Source organism: Pelophylax lessonae (assembly GCF_965119305.1).
Source record: "Pelophylax lessonae genome assembly, chromosome: 1".
NCBI lineage: Eukaryota > Metazoa > Chordata > Amphibia > Anura > Ranidae > Pelophylax > Pelophylax lessonae.
The window spans coordinates 350412293-350438066 of NC_138768.1; the positions used below are offsets into that span (position 1 = coordinate 350412293).

The window sequence follows — 25774 nt, forward strand, 5'->3', positions numbered from 1 at the left end:
GTGAATGTTTGATACTAAAACGTTTTTACATTCAACAATGTGTGTTCAATTCTTTATTAGACTTTAGTTGGGGGGTCGAGGTCTAAAGCTGTGTAAAGAAGCACTAAATGTATGATGGCTGTCCTATTCCCATATTTACATGTTAATGAAAGCATTTTGGTCACTGCCATATGCGAGTTGCTGGAGGTGTCAATGAAATGTTAAAGATACCCCCAGTTTTAACGCATATCACAGTGCGATCTGACATTTCACACAGGATCGGATCACACAAGTTTGAACGATTGTGCGATCCTATCCTGATGTGGCTGAATAAATGCATCATGTGCGACTTTTGTGCGAGTGCAGTGCGAATTGAGCCATACAAACTGTATAGCTGATTTTCGCATGAACATCTGATCGCATGTAATAAAGGAGCAGTGCGCTACGATATTACATGCCATCAGATGTGCAGTGTGAATTGAGACATACACTTTGTATGGCTACATTCGCACTGAACACGCATACAAGTCGCACATGACCCTTTATTTCTGATGTATCTGGATTGGATCGCACAGTGCTTAACACTTGTGGAATACAATCCTGTGCAAAAAGTAAGTGGCGGGTCACCCTTATGCAATGCTGGAAGGCTGCAAAGTCGCAGACTTCCCGCATCGCATAAGTGTGACTCAACACTCAAGGTACTAGCAGTCCTAGGATTCAATATGGCATTGATATTGCCAGTAGCAATCAGTGTAGGGAGATCAGTGTAATCTATAGTGTATTGCTTGTTCGTTGCTCTAGTTCACTTTCCATTACCTATATATATAACACTTTGAGATGAACAATGATCAAGTTTCACATAACACTGACATATCCTAACATTGGTGGGCAGTGAGAAGGATGTCATAAATGAACACAACATAACAGGTGTAGGTACTTTGTTAATACCCTAATGTATTATATGAAATATATAGTATGGGCAACTTCTGGACAATGAACACCAATGTAAGGTGACATTAGATGAACCTTGGGTGTGACCTAGTTCTCAATGTGACAGGGTTTGTGTACATTTTGTGGGGTGCAGAAGGCCCTTGTATTTACACCACTGGCTAAAAAATAACACATGGCCATCATCACTTTGGATCAGCTGGTGAGAGACTACAGTCAAGAAACACACTGATGAATGTATTAACCCTTCCAAAGTCACACATATATAACACATGATTAACCCAAATAATTGTGTTTGGCATATGTGCCCAAATGATTATAATCCACAATACAGAATCATTGCAATTTTTGTTTAATGTGTTGAAAAATAATATATCTCTGACATTTATCTTGTGTGTCCAATCTTTAACAAGATTAATGGGTGTGTGACAGTGATTGCTGCCAGGACACAGCTCCTCTCCCCACGAAATAGTCCAGATATTCCTGGCGGATCTGACGGGCCCTGTGTGATGCCAATGCTGACCGTCCAACTTCCATTGACGTCATGGACTCCACTTGGTTAGAAGGTTGGGCCTCTCCACTTGTACCTGGCATAGCAGGGTCAGTATCCAGTTGCTGCAAGACATAATTTTGTGCATTCCTGCGTAGGAAGTTGTGCAAAATGCAGCAACACAAGACCACATTATCCACTTTGTACAGTGCCAGGTTTATGGACGTCAGGAATATCCGGAACCGGTTGGCCATTATCCCGAAGGCATTCTCCACAACTCTGCGAGCTCTGGACAACCGGTAGTTGTAAATCCTTTGGTCTGGGGTGAGGTTCCTCTGAGGGTAGGGCTTCATGAGATGCTCCCCAAGCGCAAAAGCCTCATCTGCGATAAACACAAAGCTCATACCCTCAACAGTTTGCTCCCTGGATGGCAGGTTCAGAGTGCCGTTCTTTAGACGACGAGCGAACTCCGTCTGATCAATAACTCCCCCATCCGAATTGCGGCCATTTTTGCCAATATCCAAAAAAATAAACTCATAGTTTGCATTAACTATGGCTAGCATGACTATACTAAAAAAACCTTTATAATTATAATAAAATGTGCCGGAATTCGGAGGGGGGACAATGCGGACGTGCTTCCCATCAATAGCACCCCCACAATTGGGAAAATTCCACTTCTCCAGAAATTGATCAGAAATCTCCAGCCATTGCTCTGCGTTTGAAGGAAACTGTGGGGAAAAAATAAAAAAAAAAAATAAAAATAAAATTAGTGCTTGAGCACATCACATTATTAATTACACACACAGTTGTCTGTTAAATGCTTATGCAACTTGCTAAAAAAATATACAACAGGAAGGCAAAGGTTTGGATATGGGGATGTAACATCTACATACATTTCTTTTCAACCTCCTATTGTTCTTATATTGTAAAGGGCCATACACACTAGAAGATTCTCTGAAGACTTTTTCGTGCAGATTTAACTTTTCTATGTAGTGCAAGGGCCTACCAGATTGCATAGGATTTGAAAGTGTTTGTTGGACCTCATATTATTTGGTTTTGGTAAATCGGAAGGATAAATTGTTCTGACAATCTTCTAGTGTGTATGGCCCATTATACTCACCAGCTAGAGCTGAGATTTACAAACTACGGCCCTCCAGCTGTTGCAGAACTACACATCCCATGAGGCCTTGTAATTCTCTGACATTCACAGACATGACTAGGCATGATGGAAATTGAAGTTCGTGAACAACTGGTGGGCCATAGTTTGAAGACCTCTGAACTTGAGCTTTGGTATATGCTGACTTTGAGATTTAGCATGTGGGTGGGGGGATGGGTAAGTAAAACTGGGCATTTATACATCAATTAGGGCTTGTGGTCAGTGAAGGTTTTAACATCATTACATAAACATACAGAATCATAGGTGGGAATGGATGGACTGATGTATTTTAGATAAATCATTAACTAGGTACTAAAACATTGGCCAAGGAATAATTGTTTGAGGGAAAGCAATAAAATGACCCAAATTCAAAATACTGTTAACAGGCAATGCGTTTAGGGACACATAGGAGAGAATGGTGGGGTGGTTAGTGGGTAATTTTACAAATGGTTAAAGATAATCTACATCTTTACTACTATGTGCATGCGGACAGAGGGTAGTTTACAAATAATGGCCTGTGTCAATTGCTGTACATCCAAAAACATCATAATTCGGGTGAAACTAGTAATACATGTAATGTAATGTAAAAAATCAAACATACCTTGATATAGTCCTTCTGCAAGACCTTGATGATGGCAGAGCAGGTCTCAGGGATGATGACTCCAAGAGCTTGGGGGGAGATGCCTGTGGTGAACTTCAGATCCTGCAGGCTTCTCCCTGTTGCAAGATACCTCAACGTCGCAATTAACCTTTGCTCAGGAGTAATTGCAAGCCGCATACAAGTATCCTGCTTCAGAATATAGGGGGACACCAGGGCAAGAAGACGGTAAAAGATGGGATCCGTCATCCTCAAATAATTCCTGAAGTCATCAGGATTATTTTCCTGGAGCTCCCTCAGCAAGGACATATGAGAAAATTGATCACGGTTAAGCAACCAATTTTTCGTCCAGGAGGTCCGCTTCTTCTTCCTATTGCTCGTACGTCGTCTCAGAGCCAAAACTCCAACACTAACGACAGCAACGGACGAATTCACGGTCGCCATAATAAATTCTCGAACGATGTCTCGGAAAATAGCGAAATGTCGTCAACCAAACAAATGCTACCGAAATCAGCGCGAGATGCCCAGAAGGGTCACGGCCAAACACTCACTTCCTCTTTTGTAGCGGCGAACGTGCGTGGAACGTAGTGACGTCATTTTCTGTCGGAAGACAAATGTCCTGGGCAAGTTTGGAGCACTTTTCAACAGACAAACAACAAACACACCAGCCGCGAACATTTGTAGGACGTTCCGTCGGCCGACGATCGGTACGTGTGTACGGGGCTTAAGAGATTGGAGACTTGCTAAAGGAGATGGTCAGAGACTGCGGACATGGTACAAGAGATGGTCAGAGAGTACGGACCTAATACAGGAGATGGTCAGAGACTACGGACTTGATACAGGAGATGGTCAGAGACTACGGACCTGATACAGGAGATGGTCAGAGACTACGGACCTGATACAGGAGGTAGTCAGATACTAAGGACCTGGTACAGGAGATGGTCAGAGACTGAGGACATGATACAAGAGATGGTCAGAGACTGAGGACATGGTACAGGAGATGGTCAGAGACTGCAGACATGATACAAGAGATGGTCAGAGACTGAGGACATGGTACAGGAGATGGTCAGAGACTGAGGACCTGATACAGGAGATAGTCAGATACTAAGGACCTGGTACAGGAGATGGTCAGAGACTGAGGACATGATGCAAGAGATGGTCAGAGACTGAGGACATGGTACAGGAGATGGTCAGAGACTGCAGACATGATACAAGAGATGGTCAGAGACTGAGGACATGGTACAGGAGATGGTCAGAGACTGAGGACATGGTACAGGAGATGGTCAGAGACTGAGGACACGATACAAGAGATGGTCAGAGACTGAGGACATGATACAAGAGATGGTCAGAGACTGAGGACATGATACAAGAGATGGTCAGAGACTGAGGACATGATACAAGAGATGGTCAGAGACTGAGGACATGATACAAGAGAAGGTCAGAGACTGCAGACATGATAGAAGATAGAAGAGCACGGGGGGGGGGGGGCGGAGAGCACAGGGGAAGCAGAGAGCACTGGAGGAGCTGAAGGGCAGGGGGAATGGGGGGGCTGGAGAGAATTAAGGGGGGGTTTGTAAAGCATTGCAGGGGGGTTGGAAGGTGCAGGGGGTGGAGAGCACTGGGGGGGCTAAGAGCACTGAGGGGGGCTAGAGCACTGAGGGGGGCTAAGAGCACTAAGGGGGGTTAAGAGCACTGAGGGGGGCTAAGAGCACTGAGGGGGGGGGCTAAGAGCACTGAGGGGGGCTAAGAGCACTGAGGGGGGTTTAGAGCACTGAGGGGGGGGGGGTTAAGAGCACTGGGGGTGGTTAAGAGCACTGAGGGGGGCTAAGAGTACTGAGGGGGGGTTAAGAGCACTGAGGGGGGCTAAGAGCACTGACGGGGGGGCTAAGAGCACTGAGGGGGGTTTAGAGCACTGAGGGGGGGGTTAAGAGCACTGGGGGTGGTTAAGAGCACTGAGGGGGGGCTAAGAGCACTGAGGGGGGGTTAAGAGCACTGAGGGGGGCTAAGAGCACTGGGGGGGGGCTAAGAGCACCGAGGGAGGGTTAAGATCACTAGGGGAGGGGGTTAAGAGCACTGAGGGGGGGCTAAGAGAACTGAGGGGGGTTACGAGCACTGAGGGGGGGTTAAGAGCACTGAGGGGGGCTAAGAGCACGGGGGGGGGGGGTTTAAGAGCATTAGGGGGGTTAAAAGCACTGAAGGGGGCTAAGAGCACTGGGGGGGGGGGGCTGGAGAGCACTGGGGGGCCAGCAAAAGAAGTTGTATAGGAGGGGGATGGGGCAGCTGCATATGGAGGAAATGATCGTTCCCTATTCTTCCTGCAGCGGCTGAATGCCTGCAGGAGGGAGAGGAGGAGAATCAGGCATTCGGCGGCTGCAGGAAGAATAGGGAAAGATCAATTCCTCCATATGCAGCTGCCCCATCAACCTCCTATACAACACAGACACTCGGGCACTCACCTTCTTCCCGCCGCAGCTCCACCCCCGGCTCCGCCCCGCCCCACGAGCAGCGTGGACTGAAGGAGCTGCTTCACACTGAGATGCGGGCAGGACACCGGCCTGACACACCCCATGTAAGTGGCACCCGGGGCAGGCCACTGCCGCTGGAGGAGGGGAGGACTTCGGCGCCCCTCCTCCGCCTCAGCTCATGGCGCCTGGGTGCGGTGCACCCCGTGCACCCGCCCAGGATCGGCCCTGACTCCATGCGCTATGCGTGGGTCTGATTGCCGGTAGAGATCTATGTGTATTGCGGTGCGGAGTTCAAGGATCAAGCAGCAAGGACATGACCACCAGCAGGGGCCCCTGTATAATGTGCAGATTTGTTCGCTCGGCTGGGATATGTTTGCTCTGTGAAGTCAATATCATGTTGATATCATAGAGAATAGGTAGTGCTGCACTATTCCAAATAATTGGTAGGAAATAAGTGTACTAAAAAATATAATAATAAAATAAAATGTGGTGCTGGTAAATGCGCCGATACTTGATCTCCAGTTAATTAAGGGTAAAGCTGTATTAAGGTGTCAAAAGTGTACAGTAACCTTAATAGAAATACATGCATATATCCTAGATCAGGACTTCCCAAACTGTGGGTCGCGACCCACTGGTGGGTCGCGAGCCGCATCTGAGTGGGTCGCCAACAGCGTTAGAGCAGTCAGTTCTGCAGTGGAAAAAAAATTACCATTTAAAAGCCCACTAGGGGCGCTGGACGTATTGCTGGCTATGGGGGAGGGGGTGGGGTTCCCGGCTGTGACATCGTTGGGGGCAGGGCCAGTACAAGGGGTGGGTGGGAGGGACGGCTCAGGAAGGACACTGGATGTCAGATTGGTACTATACAGAGTTTGTTACCCGCCCTCTCCTCCCAGAAAACAATGTGGAATGGGGGCGGGTAACAAACTCTGTATAGTCCCGATCTGACACCCAGTGTCATCCCTGAGCCGCAATCTTCTTCCCCTTCTGCAGCCTCATCTCTCCCGAGCTGTCCGTGCAAAGGTTTAGGAATCAGCTTCTCTTAAGCTCCTCCTCCGCTCTGACATATGAAGAGGAGGAGGAGCCTCAGAAGAGGAGAATCACAGATCGATGTGCCACGCTGTATCTGAGGTCTGCCTGCTGGAGGGAGAACTGCACTGGGGGCACAAATCTTATCCTGTCACCTCCCAAATTCCCCCCATAACAGCACAATCCCCCCCCTCCCTCCCATATCAATTCCACCTAGAAGTAATCATCTTCTCCCCACCCCTCCTAGTACAAATTCTCTTATTCCCCCCCCCCCAAGGACAATCCCCCAAAAAAGTATTTGTACTAGGAGGGGTGGGGAGAAGATGATTACTTCTAGGTGGGATCGATATGGGAGGGGGGGGCGGGTGTGCTGGGATAGGGAATTTGAGAGGTGACAGGATAAGATTTCTTCTAGCAGGGGAATTGGGGGGAGGGTGCTAGGAGGGGGTGAGGATTTGTGCCAGGAGGGGGGGGGGGATTTGGGGATTGTCCTTAAAGAGATTATTGGGATGGGGTGGGGGGATTTTTACCAGAACAGGAAGTCTTGGGGCTGTGAAAAAGGGGTATTTGGGGGGGGGGGGTTGTGCCAGTAGGAATGATGGGGGGTATTTTTGCTAGGGGGAAATTTTTGATGGGGGGGAGGATTTTACGGGTAAGATTTGTTCTAGGAGGGGAAATTTTGGGGGGGGGGTACTAGGAGGGTGATTTTGGGGGTTGTGCTGGGGAGAGGATTTGTGCCAGGAGGGGGGGGACTTGTGCGGTGGGGTTGGGGGAAGAGGATTTGTGCCAGGAGGGGGGATATGTGCTGGGGAGATGGGGGAAGAGGGTTTGTGCTAGGAAGGGGATTTGTGCTGCTGGGATGGGGGGGGGGGGAGGATTTTTGCCAGGAGGGGTAATTTTTGCTGTGGGGATGGAGGGAAGAGAATTTGTGCCAGGAGGGATATTTGTGCTATGGGAAGGGGGGGATTTGTGCCAGGAGGGGAGACTTTTGCTGTGGGGATGGAGGGAAGAGGATTTGTGCCAGAAGGGGGGATTTGTGATGGTGGGTGAGAGGATTTGTGCTGGGGGGGGGGGTTGGGCTAGGAGGGCATTTGGGGGGGGGGTTGTGCTAGAAGAGGTGATGGGGGATTTGTGCCAGGATGGGGAGTTTTTGGGCTGTTAGAAATGGGGATGGGGGGGGGATTTATGCTAGTAGGGATGATTGGGGGTATTTGTGTTAGAGGGGAAATTTCAGGGTAGGATTTGTGCTAGGAGGGGGAATTTGGTGGAATGTGCTAGGAGGAGGGATTTGGGGGGTTTGTGCTGGGGGGATGGGGGAAGAGGATTTGTGCAAGAAGGAAAAACATTTTTTTGGGGGGGGGGGATTTGGGGGAGAGGATTTGTGCTAGTAGGAAAATTGATGGGTATTTGTGCTAAGAGGAGATATTTGGGGGAGGAGAAGATTTGTGCTGGGAGGGGGGATTTGGAGAGGGGAGAATTTGTGCTTGGAGGGGAAATTTGAGGGGTGAGAATGTGTGCTAACGGTGCTTTTTTGAGTAGGGATAGTTGTGCTAGCAGGGAACATTTGGGAAGAGAAGAGAGGCTTTGAGTTTAGAGAGGATGGGGGGAAAGATTTGTGCTGGGAGGGAGATTTCAGCAGGGAGAGATGTGTACTGGGAGGAGGGAGAATATTTGTTTGTGGAAATATTTGGCTTGGAAAAGGAATGTGTGCTTAGGGCCTAAGTGTGCCAATTAGTGCTCAATTTTATTTTTTATTTTTTTTATATTGCTAAAACATTATGCTCCTACATCTTGTGGGGGGCGCAGTTTGGTGTCTTCGTCCTGGGCGCTGGATGACCTTGTCCCAGCTCTGGTTGGGGGCGGTGCCGGTGCGTGCGTCAGTCACTGTCCGACCCGTCACCGTCCTGCCGGTTCCCGCCGCCGTCAGAGCGAAGAGAGGAGTAGCGCGCCGTGGACGTCTCAGAGTGTGGAGTGACAGGAGTCGAGCCAGCCCACTGCCTAGGAGAGCAGGTAAGTGAACAGTGAGCTGCAGTGGGTAACAATCCGGGCACAGTAAGTAGCAGTGCTGTGCCATGCCTATACATACTGTGCCATGCCTATACCTACTGTGCCATGCCTGTACCTACTGTGCCATGCCTGTACCTACTAACTATGCCATGCCTAGACCTACTGTGCCATGCCTGTACCTACTGTGCCATGCCTGTACATACTGTGCCATGCCTATACCTACTGTGCCATGTATGTACCTACTGTGCCATGCCTATACTATCACCTGTGCCATGCCTATACCATCTCCTGTACCATGACCTGTGCCATGCCTGTACCATGACCTGTGCCATGCCTATACCATCATATGTGCCATGCCTGTACCATCACCTGTGCCATGCCCTTACCATGACCTGTGCCATGCCTATACCATCTCCTGTACCATGACCTGTGACATGCCTGTATCATCACCTGTGCCATGCCCTTACCATGAACTGTGCCATGCCTATACCATCATCTGTGCCATGCATGTGCCATGCCCTTACCATGACCTGTGCCATGCCTATACTATCTCCTGTGCCATGACCTGTGACATGCCTGTACCATGACCTGTGCCATGCCTGTACCATCACCTGTGTAATGCCTATACCATCATCTGTGCCATGCCTGTACCATCACCTGTGCCATGGCCTGTGCCATGCCCTTACCATGACCTGTGTCATTAATTAAGTGTATTCAATAATACATTGAAAAGTAGTAAATTTATATTTTTAACCACTTGCCTACAGTGCACTTTCACCCCCTTCCTGGCCAGATCGATTTTCAGCTTTCAGCGCTCTCACAATTTGAATGACAATTACTCAGTCATGCAACACTGTACCCATAAAAAATTGTGTCCTTTTCTTCACACAAATAGAGCTTTCTTTTGATGGTATTTAATCATTACTGGGTTTTTTATTTTTTGTGCTATAAATAAAAAAAGACTGAAAATATCGTGAAAAAACGCATTTTTCTTTGTTTCTGTCATAAAATTTTGCAAATTAGTAATTTTTCTTCACAAATTTTGGCCAAAATTTGTACTGCTACTTATCTTTGGTAAAAATAACCCAAATAAGTGTATATTATTTGGTCTTTGTGAAAGTTATAGAGTCCACAAGCTATGGTGCTATTCATTGAAAATTTATCACACTTGATCACACCTGATGTACTGAAGGCCTATCTCATTTCTTGAGACACTAAAAAGTCAGGAAAGTACAAATACCCCCCAAATGACCCCTTTTTGGAAAGTAGACATTCCAAGGTATATAATAAGGGGCATGGTGAGTTTTTTGAAGTTGTAATTTTTTTCCCACAATTCTTTGCAAAATGAAGATTTTTTTTTTTTTTTTTTTTTTACAAATTGACGTATTAACAGGTTATTTCTCTCACACAGCATATGTATACTTGGAACTACACCCCAAAACACATTCTACTACTCCTCCTGAGTATGGCGATACCACATGTGTGAGACTTTTTCACAGCCTGGCCACATACAGAGGCCCAACATCCAAGTAGCACCATCCGGCATTCTAGGAGCATAAATTACACATATAATTTCCTGACAACCTATCGCACTTTTGAAGGCCCTGGAGCACCAGGACAATGGAAAACCCCATAAAATGACCCCATTTTGGAAAGAAAGCACCCCAACGTATAATTTTTGAGGCATAATGAGTCTTTTAAACTTGTCATTTTTTTCCACAAGTTTTTGGAAACTGTGGAAAGAAAATTAAAATGCATTTTTTTTTTTACACAAAGTTGTACATTTATGAAATATTTCCAACACATAGCATGTACATAGCAAAAATTGCACCCCAAAATACATTCTGCTACTCCTCCTGATTAGGTTAATACCACATGTGTGAGACTTTTTCACAGCCTGGCCACATACAGAGGCCTAAAATCCAAGTAGCACCGTCCGGCATTCTAGGAGCACAAATTTCACATATAATTTCCTGACAACCTATCGCAATTTTGAAGGCCCTGGAGCACCAGGACAATGGAAACCCCCATAAAATTACCCCATTTTGGAAAGCAAACAGCCCAACGTATAATTTTTGAGGCATAATGAGTCTTTTGAATATGTCGTTTTTTTCCACAAGTTTTTGGGAAATGTGGAAAGAAAATGAAAACGCATTTTTTTTACACAAAGCTGTCCATTTATGCAATATTTTTAACACATAGCATGTACAAAGCAAAAATTGCACCCCAAAATACATTCTGCTATTCCTCCTGAGTATGGGATACCACATGTGTAACACTTTTACACAGCCTAGCCACATACAGAGGCCCAACATCCAAGTAGCACTTTACACAAAGTTGTCCATTTATCCACTTTTAAGACTGGGCCTATTTTTGACACTTGGCGTTTACAAACTAAAATCATTTTTTTTGCTACAAAACTACTTAGAACCCCCAAACATTATATATTTTTTTTAGCAGAGACCCTACAGAATAAAATGGAGGTCGTTGCAATATTTTTTATCACACCATATTTGCGCAGCAGTCTTCCAAATGCAATTTTTTTTAAAAAATTAACTTTTTTGAATTAAAAAATAACAAAACAGTAAATTTAGCTAATTTTTTTCCATAATGTGAAAGATAATGTTACGCCGAGTAATTAGATACCCAACATGTCATGCTTCAAAATTATGCACGCTCACTGAATGGCGCCAAACATTGGTACTTAAAAATCCCCATAGGCAACATTTTAAAAATTTCTACAGGTTACCAGCTTAGAGTTACAGAGGAGGTCTAGGGCTCAAATTAGTGCTCTAGCTCTAACAATCGCGGCGATACCTCACATGTGTGGTTTGAACACCGTTTACATATGTGGGCGGGACTTGCGTATGCGTTCGCTTCTGCGCGCAAGCTAACGGGACAGGGCACTTTCATTTTTTTTTTCGTATTTATTTTATTTGTTAATTTTTTATTTTTACACAGTTTAAAAAAAAAATGTTTTGATCATTTTTATTCCTATTACAAGGAATGTAAACATCCCTTGTATTAGAAATAGGCATGACAGGTCCTCTTTATTGTGAGATCTGGGGTCAAAAAGACCTCACACCTCACAACTACACCAAAACAGAAAAAAAAAAATTGTTGAAAAAGAAAAAAAAACAAAAAAAAAAGGCCCTTTAAACCGGTTGCTAGGCAACGACTTTTGACGTAGCTCCGGTCCTCCAAGACCATAGAGTCGAGTGAGGGCCATCTTGCCCTCACTCAACTTCCTGTCTCTGAGGATCCGGGACCGGATAGTTTTCCCCGCTGCCGGCGGGTCCAGTAAGCTGGGAAAACGTCTGGGACGTGGGCACCTCTTCCCCTGCACCGTAAGGGTAATTCCACGGCGAATCCGCCACTAGGACCACCCTTATCTGAAAGCCAACCGACCGCCATTTATAAAAAAATACCGGGGTTATGGCAGCTATCTGCTGCCATAACCCCAGTATTTAGCTTTAAATGGCCGACGTATATAGTCGTTAGGTGGTGGTGGTTGCATGTATATAGCAAAAATTGCACCCCAAAATACATTCTATAAAGGAAAGTGTACAGGAATAGTCCGAGTCCATCTCCCATCCGCTACTATTAGCGATTTCAAATTCCGAATCGGGGATCGGTGCTCTCATCAGTCATGGAGAGGGCCTGAAGGGCCTCCTCGCTGCTGTACATCCTTTTTGACATGCTGGCTGTGATGGGCTGCACGACGGGTGACGGTTGACTGCGGATGATCACTGATGGGTGGCAGGTGACTGATAGGTGGCAGGTGACGGTCACTGATGGGTTGACAGGTGACGATGACTGATGGGGTGACAGGTGACGATGACTGATGGGGTGACAGATGACGATGACTGATGGGGTGACAATTGACGATGATTGATGGGGTGACAGGTGACGGGCGATGGTCACCGATGGGTGACAGGTGACGGGCGATGGTGCACGGCGGTACTGATGGCAGTCTCTGGTGACAGGTGAACTTTAGGCTACGTTCCCATGTGAGTGTAGCGATCGCATGACGCCCCAAAGAAACTCTTGTACCTTTTTTGGGTGTCATGCGTTGTTTGCGCGATGTTACCGCGATTCGGCAGGCAGAAATCACGGCAACATCGCACAGCGTTTGGGATGCTATTGCAAATCACGGGCAACGCACAGGCGTCCCGCGATTTGCAATGATTTCCGGATCGTGGGCAGAATCTCTGTGATTCTTCCCGCGATCGCTACGCTCACATGTGAACGTAGCCTTATGAGTGGCAATTTCTGGGCACTGTTGGGTGACAGGTGCAATGGGGGGGGGGGCTGAGGACTATGTGGGGACCTTTTATTTTTGTGCTTTTACTTTTACAGGTGTACAGAACAGTAACTCACTGTTTCTGGCTCTGCTCTCCTCACACTGGAAACAGTGTGTGAGGGGAGAAGAGCTAGTAACAGTGAGTTACTGCTCTGTGTTTACATTTTGTGATCGGCTGTGAATGGATTCACAGCCGATCAAATAGTAAACAGCCACTGTCAGTGACTGTTTACTACTGCCAGTGACTAGCTGTGTTCCTAGGGAACACAGAGCCACCGACATGACCGCGCTGCGCGGTCATCTTCTGGGCTTTACTATTGTGATCGGCTGTGTGATTAGATCACAGCCGATCACCTGGGAAACAGCCATGCCCATTGATGTTTCCCCCCTGCCGGCGACGCGCTGTGTCCCGGGGACACGCCGCCACCGACAGTGCAGGGCGGCGCGCACGCGATCGCGTGCCTGCCCTGCCTGAATGGGCCGCTGTCATATGGTGGCGGCCCAGAACAATGGTCGCACTGCTCCGCCGTCATTTGACGGCGGGCGGGCGGCAAGTGGTTAATTCAACATCCCCCTCCCTTTAAAATATGCAAAATTAATATTATTATTTGCATTTATATAGCGCCAATAAATTCTGTAGCGCTTTACAATATTCAATTACAAGCAAGTGGGTCCCGAAAAAAATCTGTATTCATAAGTGGGTCTCGGCCCAAAAAAGTTTGGGAAGCCCTGTCCTAGATGATAAATAAATAAATAGGGTAACAAATTATTGAAAACCCAGATAAGGACAGTGCAATAGAAATCTAAATGTTAGCACAAAAATGTGAGGTAAAAAATGTGAGCCAGCAGGCTGAAAATATGTTGCAAAGTGCAGTTCCAATATATACTCCGAAAATATTAGCACAAAAATGTCACAAATATACAAATGTGTGAGCCCGAAGGGTGATGATATGTTGCAATGTACAATTACACTGGGTGATACAGTCTGTATATATGAAACTCAGATGATGCAGTGATGCACCCTCTAGTAGTCTATCCCCAGTGAGGAACCTCCCAAGCTGGCAACAATGAGTTAGCTGGAAGGGGCAAGGAATCCCTGGTGATTATGGCTGTACTAGCTCCTTACCTTACAGCTGTAAGGTAACAGCATGTAATCCGGCTCCTAGGCAGGTCTGCATGTGGGAATCCTCCTCCTTGCACCGCAGTCTCCTTGGGATCGCTCATCGGGGGGAGGTGTATCATTCTTTGGTCCTAGCACTGGTGCATGATCCAGATGGATAACTCAGGGCAAGTGTAAAGGGGAGAGAAGGCTCCGATAGTGTGATATTGTTTTAAAATGTTTTACTGAATAAAATCGCTAACAACTTACATTTAAAACAGCCGCAAGCGGCATAACAAGCAAGGATGACCGGCTCCCTCTGGCAGCTATTTCGGTAGATCAGCTGCCCTATGCATGTCATCACTGTCACGTGACTTCATCAGGGGATCAGGGGACACCTTAATACAGCTTTACCCTTAATTAACTGGAGATCATTTACCAGCACCACATTTTATTTTATTATATTTTTTCGAGATTGCATGAAAGGAAATTTGGACCTACTCTTCCTGCATTTAGTACTTAGTCTTAGTACACTTATTTCCTACCAATTATTTGGAATAGCGCAAGACTACCTATTCTTTTTTATTCTGCTTAAATAGACATTAGGAATTTGTCTTTTTTGGTGTTAGCGGCTTTTCTTTCTGAATCTGTATTTTGTAAGAGTGATAGCGCGTGGGTACCCCCCAATTTATTGTCATTTTGATATCTATCTGCCTTTATGAAGGGATACATGCTCATGTCTTTCTACTGTGCCTGATCACCATAGTGGAAACAGCATGGCTCTTTCCCTGCAGATAGCCTCACGTCTTAGGGAACAGTGGTATAATTCTATTAGGCATTGTTCTCTGAGCCTTGCTGAATGGGATTCACTCCAGAAGTAGTGGTGGTAATGCATGCACGAGTTTGAACAGAGTAGCGTTCATAGTTCTACATGTTGGTTTCATTGTGTAGTGTGAGGCGCGAATTCCGCTACACGTGGGCTTCATTGTTAACTACGGTGTGCGGATTTCCACACACCAACTGCAGGAAGTCGTGCACACTGTTCTGCTCATTCACGATCATGTACTCTCCATTTCTGTTGTATATTTGAATGTATACAGGTGTGTCATTGGCTGATTCTATGAGAGTAACTTATGTCATGTGACTGTACATTTGGAACTGATTGGCTGATGTTGTAAAGCCATCGCTTTCTGCTGTTATCCCTGTGTTGTCCCATAAATAAAGGAAGCTCAATGCTTTAGGCAGGACATTCTATCGTGCATCCAATGTGATAACAGCCTGTGTGTCTATATTACTGGGTACTGCTGAGCGCGCTCCATTACCTTTTACAAAAGAGTTGAGAACTGTGCTTTTTTTTACAACATTGGGATTAATTGTGCTTGGCGTATAATAATATCCAAAAACGGAGTTACTTGCGCTTCAAGCGTACATTAAGATCCAAGACATAATCACACGCTGTTTCATAGTAATGAGCTTTCCTTTTAGCGTACACTTGCTAATTTTTAACCCCATGATAGCTGTATGTAACATAAATGTTCTGTTATTATTTCCAGGCTCCTTTGCATTATCTATTCCTTTTGCAATGTACCAAAAACTGAGTACTGGCTACTGGTATGGACCACAGACCTACTGCATAGAAGCTTTCCCTACAGTAATCCATCAGAGGGCTTTCATACTATACACTTTTCTAGCAGTGTATCTATTACCACTTCTAACAATTTGTGTATGCTATGCTTTCATGCTGAAGAGAATGAGCAGACCTATTGTAGAGCCCATTGACAACAACTACCAGGTAAGTTGGGAAAATAATTAGAAAACAATAGACAACGATCAATCAATCCAACTTTACTTGTTATTCATTACATACAACCTTTGCCATGCTATAAATGATATACTGATTTATATTATATTAGATTATACTAATTCTGATTTACTCATTTACTTAAATCTTTAACCATCTAAAGACTAGGCCTATTTCTGACATTTGTTGCTTATAAGTTAAAATCAGTAATTTTTGTTGGAAAATTACTTAGAACCCCAAAACATTATATATATAAATATATATTTAGCAGAGATCCTACAGAATAAAATAGCGGTCATTGCAATATATTATGTCACACTGTATTTGTGCAGAGGTCTTTCAAATGCAATTTAAAAATAAAAATACACATCAGTTCATTTAAAAAAACTAAACAGTCAAGTTAGCCCAATTTTTTTGTGTAACGTGAAAGATGATGTTATGCTGAGTAAATAGAGACCTAACATGTCACCCTTTAAAATTATGACCTGATCAAAGCTTTTTTCGGGTCTCCAGCCAGCTGGTGGATGTGCCGGCTGGTAGCTCGGATCTCCTGATGGGACGGGAGAGCCTGGGCAAGCCAAAAAAGGCAGCAGGAGGGGGGACATCCCCTCCTGCTAATTGTAATAACAGCCGAGCGGCTGCTTAGCCAGTTGTTATTACAAGAAAGCCGACTGTTTGCTCTAAAGAAAACAATATCAGGCATGACTCCAGTACAACCATTTGAAATCATTGATGTACAGGTACTTGATTTGGTGGCAAGTGGTTGAAGAGCTAGTTTATATTATATGAAATTTTTAGGGCCTCATTCACCCCAAATTGACAGCCTTGCACATAAAAGGTTAACAGCCCCTGAATGCAGACTGTCTGTGCTCAAGACGCTCAGTTGCACCCACGCAGCTGTCAAATAGGGACAAATGGCTGTGTCTGTGCAGCTGCTGCTTCTCAATAAAAATGAACGGGCTGCTTGCACACAACATCTGGCAGCTAAAGCCGCATACAAAAGGCACTAATTCACAGACTACGGGTGTCAGCTACTATCAAAATGAGGCCTTTGCCAAAGCAGTACATCATTTCCATTTAAAGTGGAACTGCATTATCCTATCCGATCTTAGCCTCTATTTTGATCTGCATTTGCCAAGCATCTTCACATGACCAGCTATGATACAAGCCCATTTGAAGGGCTAAAAGTTCACTTGAGAGCTGACATAAGCACACAGACAAGTGTAACAGTTATTAAACTAAACAAAAATGTGTTCCCAGGACAGTTACCAGCTAGCCAGGAAAATAAAAGAGCAAAGTGCAAGCGGGAGGTTTTGCACAGAGCAAGCAAAACAAAAAGTTTCCAAGTACACTTACCAACTAGCTTGCAAAATAAATAATTAAACTGGAGTGAGTATGAAAGAACGCCCGGTAACAGATGTTAATCTCACTTGATGGTTTATTTTGGAACTTTAATAAAGATGCAAAGGTTATAGGTGGAGCTAACCCATTTCAGTGGAACAGCCTCCCCCTTTTTCAGGGCTAGTAAGTCAGCAAAATGGATAAAAATTTGATGTCAAATACATATGTAAAAAGTAATAAATATTATATAACAAGACTCAATTGTCAAACGGAGTCTCACTAAAAAAAAAAGCAAGGAATGACCTTATTTGCTAAAGATTTTTTACTTTTTTATTCTTATTTACTATTTATTACCCTTTACAGATATAAAAAGCTATGTACAGATGTTTATATTTGGTTTCACGTATACAGATGTACTAACACAGATTATAGAAGATTTTTCACTTTTTCCATATGTATCTGACATTGAATTCTTATCTGTTTATCAGAAATGGGAAATTTTCAAAAATACTTTATGCAAACTCACTGCAAAGTATATTACCATGGGTAATACGTTTAAAAGACTAAAAATAAAACCTATGTGGCTCATGGCTAAAGTTAAAAATCTATAAATAAAAAGAAAAGCGCTTTAAAAAAAAATCATTGTTTAATTGTTACAAAGAATATAACAGAATATGTAAAAAGGAATTTAAGGACGCAAAAATTCAAAATGAACGACAGATTGCAAAAGATAGTAGGACAAACCCCAAAACATGATTTAAATATATTAAAATATATTAATAGTAAAAAGGTTAGGTCTGAGCATGTAGGCCCTTTACAAAATAATCAGGAGTGGGTGACTGGGGACAAAGGGAAGGCAAATGTATTAAATACTTTCTTCAGCTCTGTGTATACAAAGGAGCATGGGGGAGCTCATGACCATGAGGATGGTATTAACACAGCCCCAAATGATCCACAGTGGCTCAAAAGTGATATGGTCCAGAAATATTTAGACAGAATAAGGGTGGATAAAGCACATGGACCAGATGGCATCCACCCACGCATTCTAAAAGAATCGAGCGCTGTAATGTCAAAGCCTTTGTTTCTAATTTTTAGGGACTTGTTAAGGACTGGAATAGTACCACTGGATTAGCGTAGGGATCAAAGTCTTTGCCAAGTAACTATAGATCTGTTAGTTTAACTTCTATAGCCGGGAAGATACTGGAGAGTTTAGTAAAAGACCACATAGATGAGTTCTTGCTGGAAAAAAATATTTTAAGCAATGGACAGCATGGATTCATGAAAGACAGAAGTTGTCAAATAAACCTGATTTCTTTTTATGGGGAGGTAAGTAAAACCTTGGACAGAGGGGTGGCTGTGGATGTAGTATACTTGGATTTTGCAAAAGCGTTTGACACTTCCCCACACACGGCTAATGTGTAAGGTAAAGTCTACAGGCTTGGAAAGAGCAGTTTGTAAATGGATAGAAAATTGGCTTAAAGATATAATTCAGAGAGTAGTGGTTAATGATTCTTACTCTGAATGGTCTAATGTTATCAGTGGTATACCCTAAGGTTTAGTGTTGGAACCCTTACTTTTTCATATCTTTATAAATGATATACGGTCTGGGATTAAAAGTACCATTTCAGTCTTTGCAGATGACACCACGCTTTGCAGTGGAATAACTTCTTTACAGGATGTTTCCAACATACAAGCTGACCTCAATGCACTGTTTCATTGGGCAACTATGTGGCAAATGAGGTTTAATGTTGATAACTGTAAAGTTATGCACTTGGGGGCTAAGAATATGCATGCATCATACATACTAGGCGGAGTAGAACTGGGGCAATCCATAGCGGAGAAGGATCTGGGTGTTTTGGTAGATCATAAGCTTAATAATAGCATGCAATGGCAAGCTGCGGTTTTCAAAGCAAGCAAAGTCCTTTCTTGTATTAACAGAGGCATGGACTCCAGAGAGAGAGAGATATCATTTGGCCCCTGTACAAATCATTAGTAAGACCTCATCTGAAATATGCAGTTCAGTTTTGGGCACCAGTTCTTCAAAAGGATATTGGGGAACTGGAGAAAGTGCAGAGAAGGGCAACCAAACTGATAAAAGGCATGGAGGAGCTCAGCTATGAGAAAAGATTAGAGGAACTGAATTTATTCTCTCTTGAGAAGAGGAGATTAAGGGGGAATATGATCAACACGTATAAATACATAAGGGGTCCATATAGGGAACGTGGTGTTGAGTTGTTCACTTTAAGGTCAACACAGAGGACAAGGGGGCACTCTTTATGTCTAGAGGAAAAAAGATTTAGTCTCCAAATACGGAAAGGTTTCTTCACCGTTAGAGCTGTGAAAATGTGAAATAGACCCCCTCCAAAAGGTGGTTCTGGCTAGCTCACTAGATTGCTTTAAAAAAGGCCTGGATTCTTTCCTGGGTGGACTTAATATAAGTGGGTACTAATATTTATAGGTAAAGTTGATCCAAGGAATATCAGATTGCCTCTCGGGGGATCAGGAATTAATTTTTTTCCCCTGCTGTAGCAAATTGGATCATGCTTTGCTGGGGTTTTTTCGCCTTCCTTTTGTTTTTTTATTGGTTGAGCCAGATGGACTTTTGTCTTTTTTTCAACCTGACTAACTATGTAACTATGTAAGTATGTTTTGCTGACTTACTAGCAATGAATTAGACAAAGGCTGTTCCCCTGAAACGTGTTGGCTTCACCTGTGACTTTTGCATCTTTAATAAAGTTGTAAAATAAACCATCAAGTGAGATGATCATCTGTTACTGGCCTTTTCATACTCACTTAAGCTACTCCAGCTGAAACGGCATTGCCGTCGTATCTGAAAAATAGCAGCCCCAAGATCTCAACAGAGTACACTACCACTGTCTGCCTTTGGGGATCAACTCCCAAGAAGAGACTTCCACTGTATTCATCACCTCAATATCCACCAAAAACAATAACTTTTTTGCTGATTCACCAGTCCAGTGTAGTCTCCCACAAAAAAATCAAAAAAACATTCACACTGTAACAATTTGCGAAAACGTTTTTATTTTTTGTTCGAAACTAATTTTATTGAGAAAAGTAAAAGGGAACATAATATGGAAGCATTACATTAACAAGCTCAATGTGATACAGAAATATATCAACTTAACAGGCAGTAGTAAGTAATAAACAATGGTATATAATGTCAAAAACAATTGAACTATGTATTCAGAAGTTACTAGTATTACATTGGTGTTTCTGTAAGGAGTAGCATAAGGATCCACGAGTAAAAGAATAGATCTGCCATAGGCAACGAGCAGGGTTCTGTTTTGTCTTAGAATTGTTACATAGCAGAAATTATGTCAGATACGTATTTCAGTGTGTAAGATACAGTATACCTTGAAGGAATGATCCTGTTACGTAACATTCAACATCTCTGTGAGTGCATGTGTCCTGCCCAGACAATGTAGTAAGATGTGATCCTGAATTTGAGGATAGTGGGGGAGGGGAGGGGAGGGAAAGAATCCAGCAGTAGAAGGGGAAGAGGGTAGTGTTGATTATAAATGAGGCAAATTACCGTATATGGCAGAGTACTTGACCATAATTGCACAAGACCGTGCGTAAGTATAAGGATATAATTCAACTAAATTAGTGTAGTCTTTGACAGATTAATACATTACTCTGTGGTAAAAATAAGGCTTAGTGATGGTCAGTTTAAGCTGTGTCCAGTGTTGAGTAGCTTGTAAAAAATGCGTTTGAGTCTGTTATAAGAAAAAGGAAGCTTAGATGCTTAGGTCAGGTTTGAAAGAGGAATGCCCAATGTTTGTAGATATTAATTGGAGGACTTGCAGTGGGTCCAACAGGCCCAAGTAGATGCAAATTTGTGGGGGGAGTCTTTTGAGATCGAAACAAGCTCCATCTCGGCTATTTTCTCTATGCGTTTGTACCAGTCTGACATAGGAGTTTTGGGGGTTTGCACAATTTGGTTTAGATATGCACAATTTGGCCGCATTAACTAGCATCATGGCAAAAAATTTGATTTATGGTGTATCTCTTGAGATGTGGTAGTTAAGTAGGAATTGTGCAGGTGGGAAGTCTAGAGAGCAGGTAGGTATTTTTTGGGGTAGCTTATGTACCTTCTTCCAAAAGGGTTTAATGAGTGAACATTCCCACCAAATGTGTAGGAGGTCACCGGTTGCTTGTTGACACCTCCAGCATTTGTTTGAAATAAAGGCATTGAATATTTGTAAAATAGAGGGGGTGCAGTACTAGCCGAATATAATTTTGTAATTTTTCTCTTGGATAGAGACATTGATGGAGACTTTGTGTACATGACAATAGTTTTTTCCCCAACTGGTGTTTGGTAAGTTTGCTAGAGTGTTTTCCCACAACATGTTGTGTAGTGTCGAAATTAAAAGGCGCTAAGGTGCTTGAATTGTGCATAGTTTTTCAAAAGAGGGTAAGGCTTTAGATAGATCGTTTGAGCGTTGGATGGAATCTATGTAATGTTTAATTTGCATTTATTCCAATGTGCTTAAATGTGGGTCTGCCCAAAGTGTGTTTAAGTTTTCATGTGAATTTAACCTCCCATCCTGAAGAAGGTGATGGATTTGCAAACCAGTATCTGGTTGCTTGTTGAGAGTGGACAATAGGCCACCCCTGGAGGAAATTCTGAATTCATTAGTATTGGTGATAATAGGCCCAATTTGCAAAAACGTAGTTGTGCAACCTTTGCAAATATGTGGAAGCTGCACTGCCCTGTCACAGTCCCTCTGTATAGTGCAGTCCTAACTCTAGTTTATGGGATTTCCATGTTCGAATAGATAGATAGATAGATAGATAGATAGATAGATAGATAGATAGATAGATAGATAGATAGATAGATAGATAGATAGATAGATAGATAGATAGATAGATAGATAGATAGATAGATAGATACTGTACACCGCCAATAGGCAGCCTATTCCTCCCTAAAGGCGCAGAAACACACCAGCAACCCACACTGCCTTGTCACCTGCCTGCACCTTTAGGGAGGAATGGGCATGTCCTTTCCCATTACTATGCAATAGCAGATGTAGAAGACAGGGCCATCACTTCAAACACTGACATTAGAACATTAGAAACTTATGTTCTCCCCTGTAAAGGTAAAATAATTTGCCCTGGGATTAGCATGGTTCAGTATGTCCTGGATTAGCATTTTCAGCTCACTGACTGGCATACATGTCACTGGCTGGCATACATATATCCTGTAGCTATGCTTGAATGTGCAACTGCACCTTTAAAACAGTTGTCCTTTAATTAATTCCCCTCCCTTCACCTTCCTGAGATTAGCCTTCCTTGTCAATATATCTTCCTTCTCATTACAGTGATCCTTCACCAAACATTCCTATGGGTGAGCCACAATGCACTGTACAGCTGGAGGCCACCATGAATATTGCTCATCCATAGGAATGAATGTGCAGTAATTCCCAACAGGGACATTTCCATTGCAGAGACTATGTGGTGCTGGGCAGAGTCGCACAGTTTTTCCACACCCTTAAACACTTAAAAGCATAAAAGCCATATCATGGTTTGACTGAAAATCTATAGAATATAATTTCCTGTGTTATGTCTCACTGAAATATTCCAAAAAGCTAATCATTTATTCTGCTTTCTAAAGGTTCAACTTTTGGCAGAGAGATCAGAGGCAGTGCGAGCAAAGATATCCAAAATGGTGGTGGTGATAGTCCTGCTTTTTACCATCTGTTGGGGACCAATCCAGCTTTTTATTTTGTTTCAAGCATTTGATTCTAATTTCCAGCAAAGTTATGAAACCTACAAACTGAAGATTTTTGCTCATTGCATGTGTTACTCCAACTCATCTGTCAATCCCTTTGTGTATGCATTCATGGGGGCAAACTTCAGGAAGTCATTTAAGAAAGCATTTCCATTCATTTTCAAGCCAAAGGTCAAGTGCATCACTGGAGCAGTTGGTAACACAGAAATGCATTTTATATCATCAGGAACTTGACTTGTCCAATAAAAGTACTCTTATTTTCTATCTGCAATAACTACTAAGGCATTGTCCAGCATATTATTATTGATACGGGGAGAAGGTGTGATGTAACTATTCAAAAGCTTTTATTAAATAGTAATAGGGATTACACTGTGGAAATTATTCATTTGACAATATATGTAAATTCTATGCATTGCCTATGTTTTGGGACCTGTACCCAGTTTTCTGCCACCTGTAAATGCTTAGAATGCTTAGGTGATTTTTTTTTTAGGTTATGAAATATTTGGCCTTGAAGATGTATGTGAATGTTATGTGTTTTTAGAAACATTTAAATTACAAACATTGCAAATGCCATGCCTCTGTGTCTTGACCTAAACGTGTATTCAAGTGTATTATTTACTGCATATTGTTCAAGTACAGTATGTATCTTTTGATCCGGCAAAGATTTTGCACATGGTAATACACTACAACAATCCTAAAATAGTATGCCCACTCATATTTTGGGGCAGGATGTATACTGTTGGGTAAACCTGCCTCCTTCTTATTTTTTGGGGACATTGGTGTTGAGGTGTCCTCCTAACAGTTACAGCATCAGCCCACAACTGAACATATCTAAATGATACAATGCTCTTATTGCTGTTTTTTTCTGGATTCTATTTTTCATTTCATATCTCTCATCTCCTAGTTGGATTGTTTATTAATTTTATAGTATGGCAAATTCATCGAGAGTGTGGCACATTCTCTTAAGGATTTATAATGGCCACAGTTAGAGGGTAAAGTTGCAAGTTCCAGAGAATAATTGTGTGTTGGGGTTCCCAACAAAAAAAATTGTAAGGTTTGCCCCCCTTGGGTCGTGGTTTTTCAGGGCAAAAAATAAACAATTGTATAAAAATGTACAAATTTTATTTCATAGATAACACAATGTACAATCACAAAAACAGATACATTATGAAGCTTGATGGTACAACCGTTTCTATATAACTGGTTACCATGGGCAACCTGGTGACTAGAACAGACAGGATCAAACCCAAATGCGTTTTGAGAAATTTTGGGGGTTCAATCTCCTCATCAGGGGTACCACACTTCCTTATACATTAAGTCTGTCCGGGAGAGAGCAAAATTCAATTACATATTCATTATATTCACATTGTGTAACATGTATCACATTTACCAAAACATCATATGCACAAGGTTGTACTAACCAATAGAGGGAGTACCAAGCAGAAACCTGCATACTATTAAAAACAATATTGCTGATCCTTGGCCACACACCACACCATGGAGAAGCAGAACCCCGGATGGAACACCAGCGACCGGTAAAAACCTGGCCCACAAGCGGTACAAAAAGGGACCCACTCCACCTGGTATAATGAAGAGAAAACTGGACTGTAACAATCAAATTATATGGGTACTCCCAACATCCTCTCTAAGGAATCTGAATAAAAGAACCCACCTCCAAAATCTCTGAAGTGAAAATGGATCTAGGGCTGGATATGCTACAGTACAGAGTATAGAGAATGGTGCAGCCTCTCGAGAAATAAAGATAAAGAAGAATGCCAAGAATGAGAATATGTGGGGAAAAATAAAAAAAATAAAATAAAAATAAAAATGAAATAAAATAAAAAACAAAACAAAATAAAGAATATATTTAAAATAGAGGAATCTAAAATTGTCCTTACACTCCATAGTGCTGGTGTTCACCTCCATGGTCAAGTTGAGACTGACACCATTAGCTTAGTAAGGGCAGATTAAATAAAAGAGGACTGCACCATTTTGGAAAGATGGAGGGGTATTTTGTATGTAGTGATATACTGATTTAAAAAATAGCAGGGATCTGAAGAAATCTGAATAAAAGAACCCACCTCCAAAATCTCTGAAGTGAAAATGGATCTAGGGATGGATATGCCACAGTAACAGAATATAGAGAATGGCACAGCCTCTCTAGAAATAAAGATAATGAAGAATGCTAAGAATGAGCATATGTGTGTGTGTGTGGGAGGATATATACAAATATAAATAAAAATAAAATTAAAAATGAAAAAAAATAATAAAATACTAAAATTAAAAAAACAAAATAAAGAATAGATTTAAAAATTGTCCTTACACTCCATAGCACTGGTGTTCATCTCCATGGTCAAGTTGAGACTGACACTATTAGCTTAGTAAGGGCAGATTAAATAGTAGAGGACTGCACCATTTTGGAAAGATAGAGGGGGTATTTTGTATGTAGTAATTCACTGGTTTAAACAAATAGAGTATCCTTATATGTTCACAAGGTTGTAAGGGGGAATTCCCAGGGAAGAGAGGGGTCCAATTACCCCCTTATCCGGTGAAGTGTGCTGCCGGCCCACCCACGCGGCGCCTGTCATATCCCCCACACTTGGGGAAGGCGTAAACGCTGATGGTGTGTGCCGATGGGGCGGGGCGCTTCCACATGAGAGGCGTGATGACGCGGAGTGGCGGCCCGCATCATCAGATCACCAGCGCACATTGATGCCATGGAAACCCAGACGCGAGTCGGATTTCCAGCATCAGAGGGGCAGGTCGGAGGCGTGAACAATGCCAACTCACCCCCCCGCGTGCTGGGTGGTAA

At 43.1% G+C, this 25774-nt stretch overlaps 1 protein-coding gene across 2 annotated transcripts in view; it reads left to right on the forward strand.

The window, feature by feature from the left end:
* LOC309545090 (G-protein coupled receptor 54-like) overlaps positions 1-23402 on the forward strand; it is a 240844-nt gene extending 217442 nt beyond the window's left edge. For both annotated transcript variants that reach the window (XM_082244223.1, XM_082244224.1), the window contains exons 4-5: positions 15625-15863; positions 22846-23402. In XM_082244223.1, the coding sequence (XP_082100349.1) occupies positions 15625-15863; positions 22846-23196 (590 nt within the window). In that variant the 3' untranslated portion in view covers positions 23197-23402. The remainder of the gene's footprint in view (positions 1-15624; positions 15864-22845) is intronic.
* The last annotated feature ends 2372 nt before the right edge of the window (positions 23403-25774 follow it).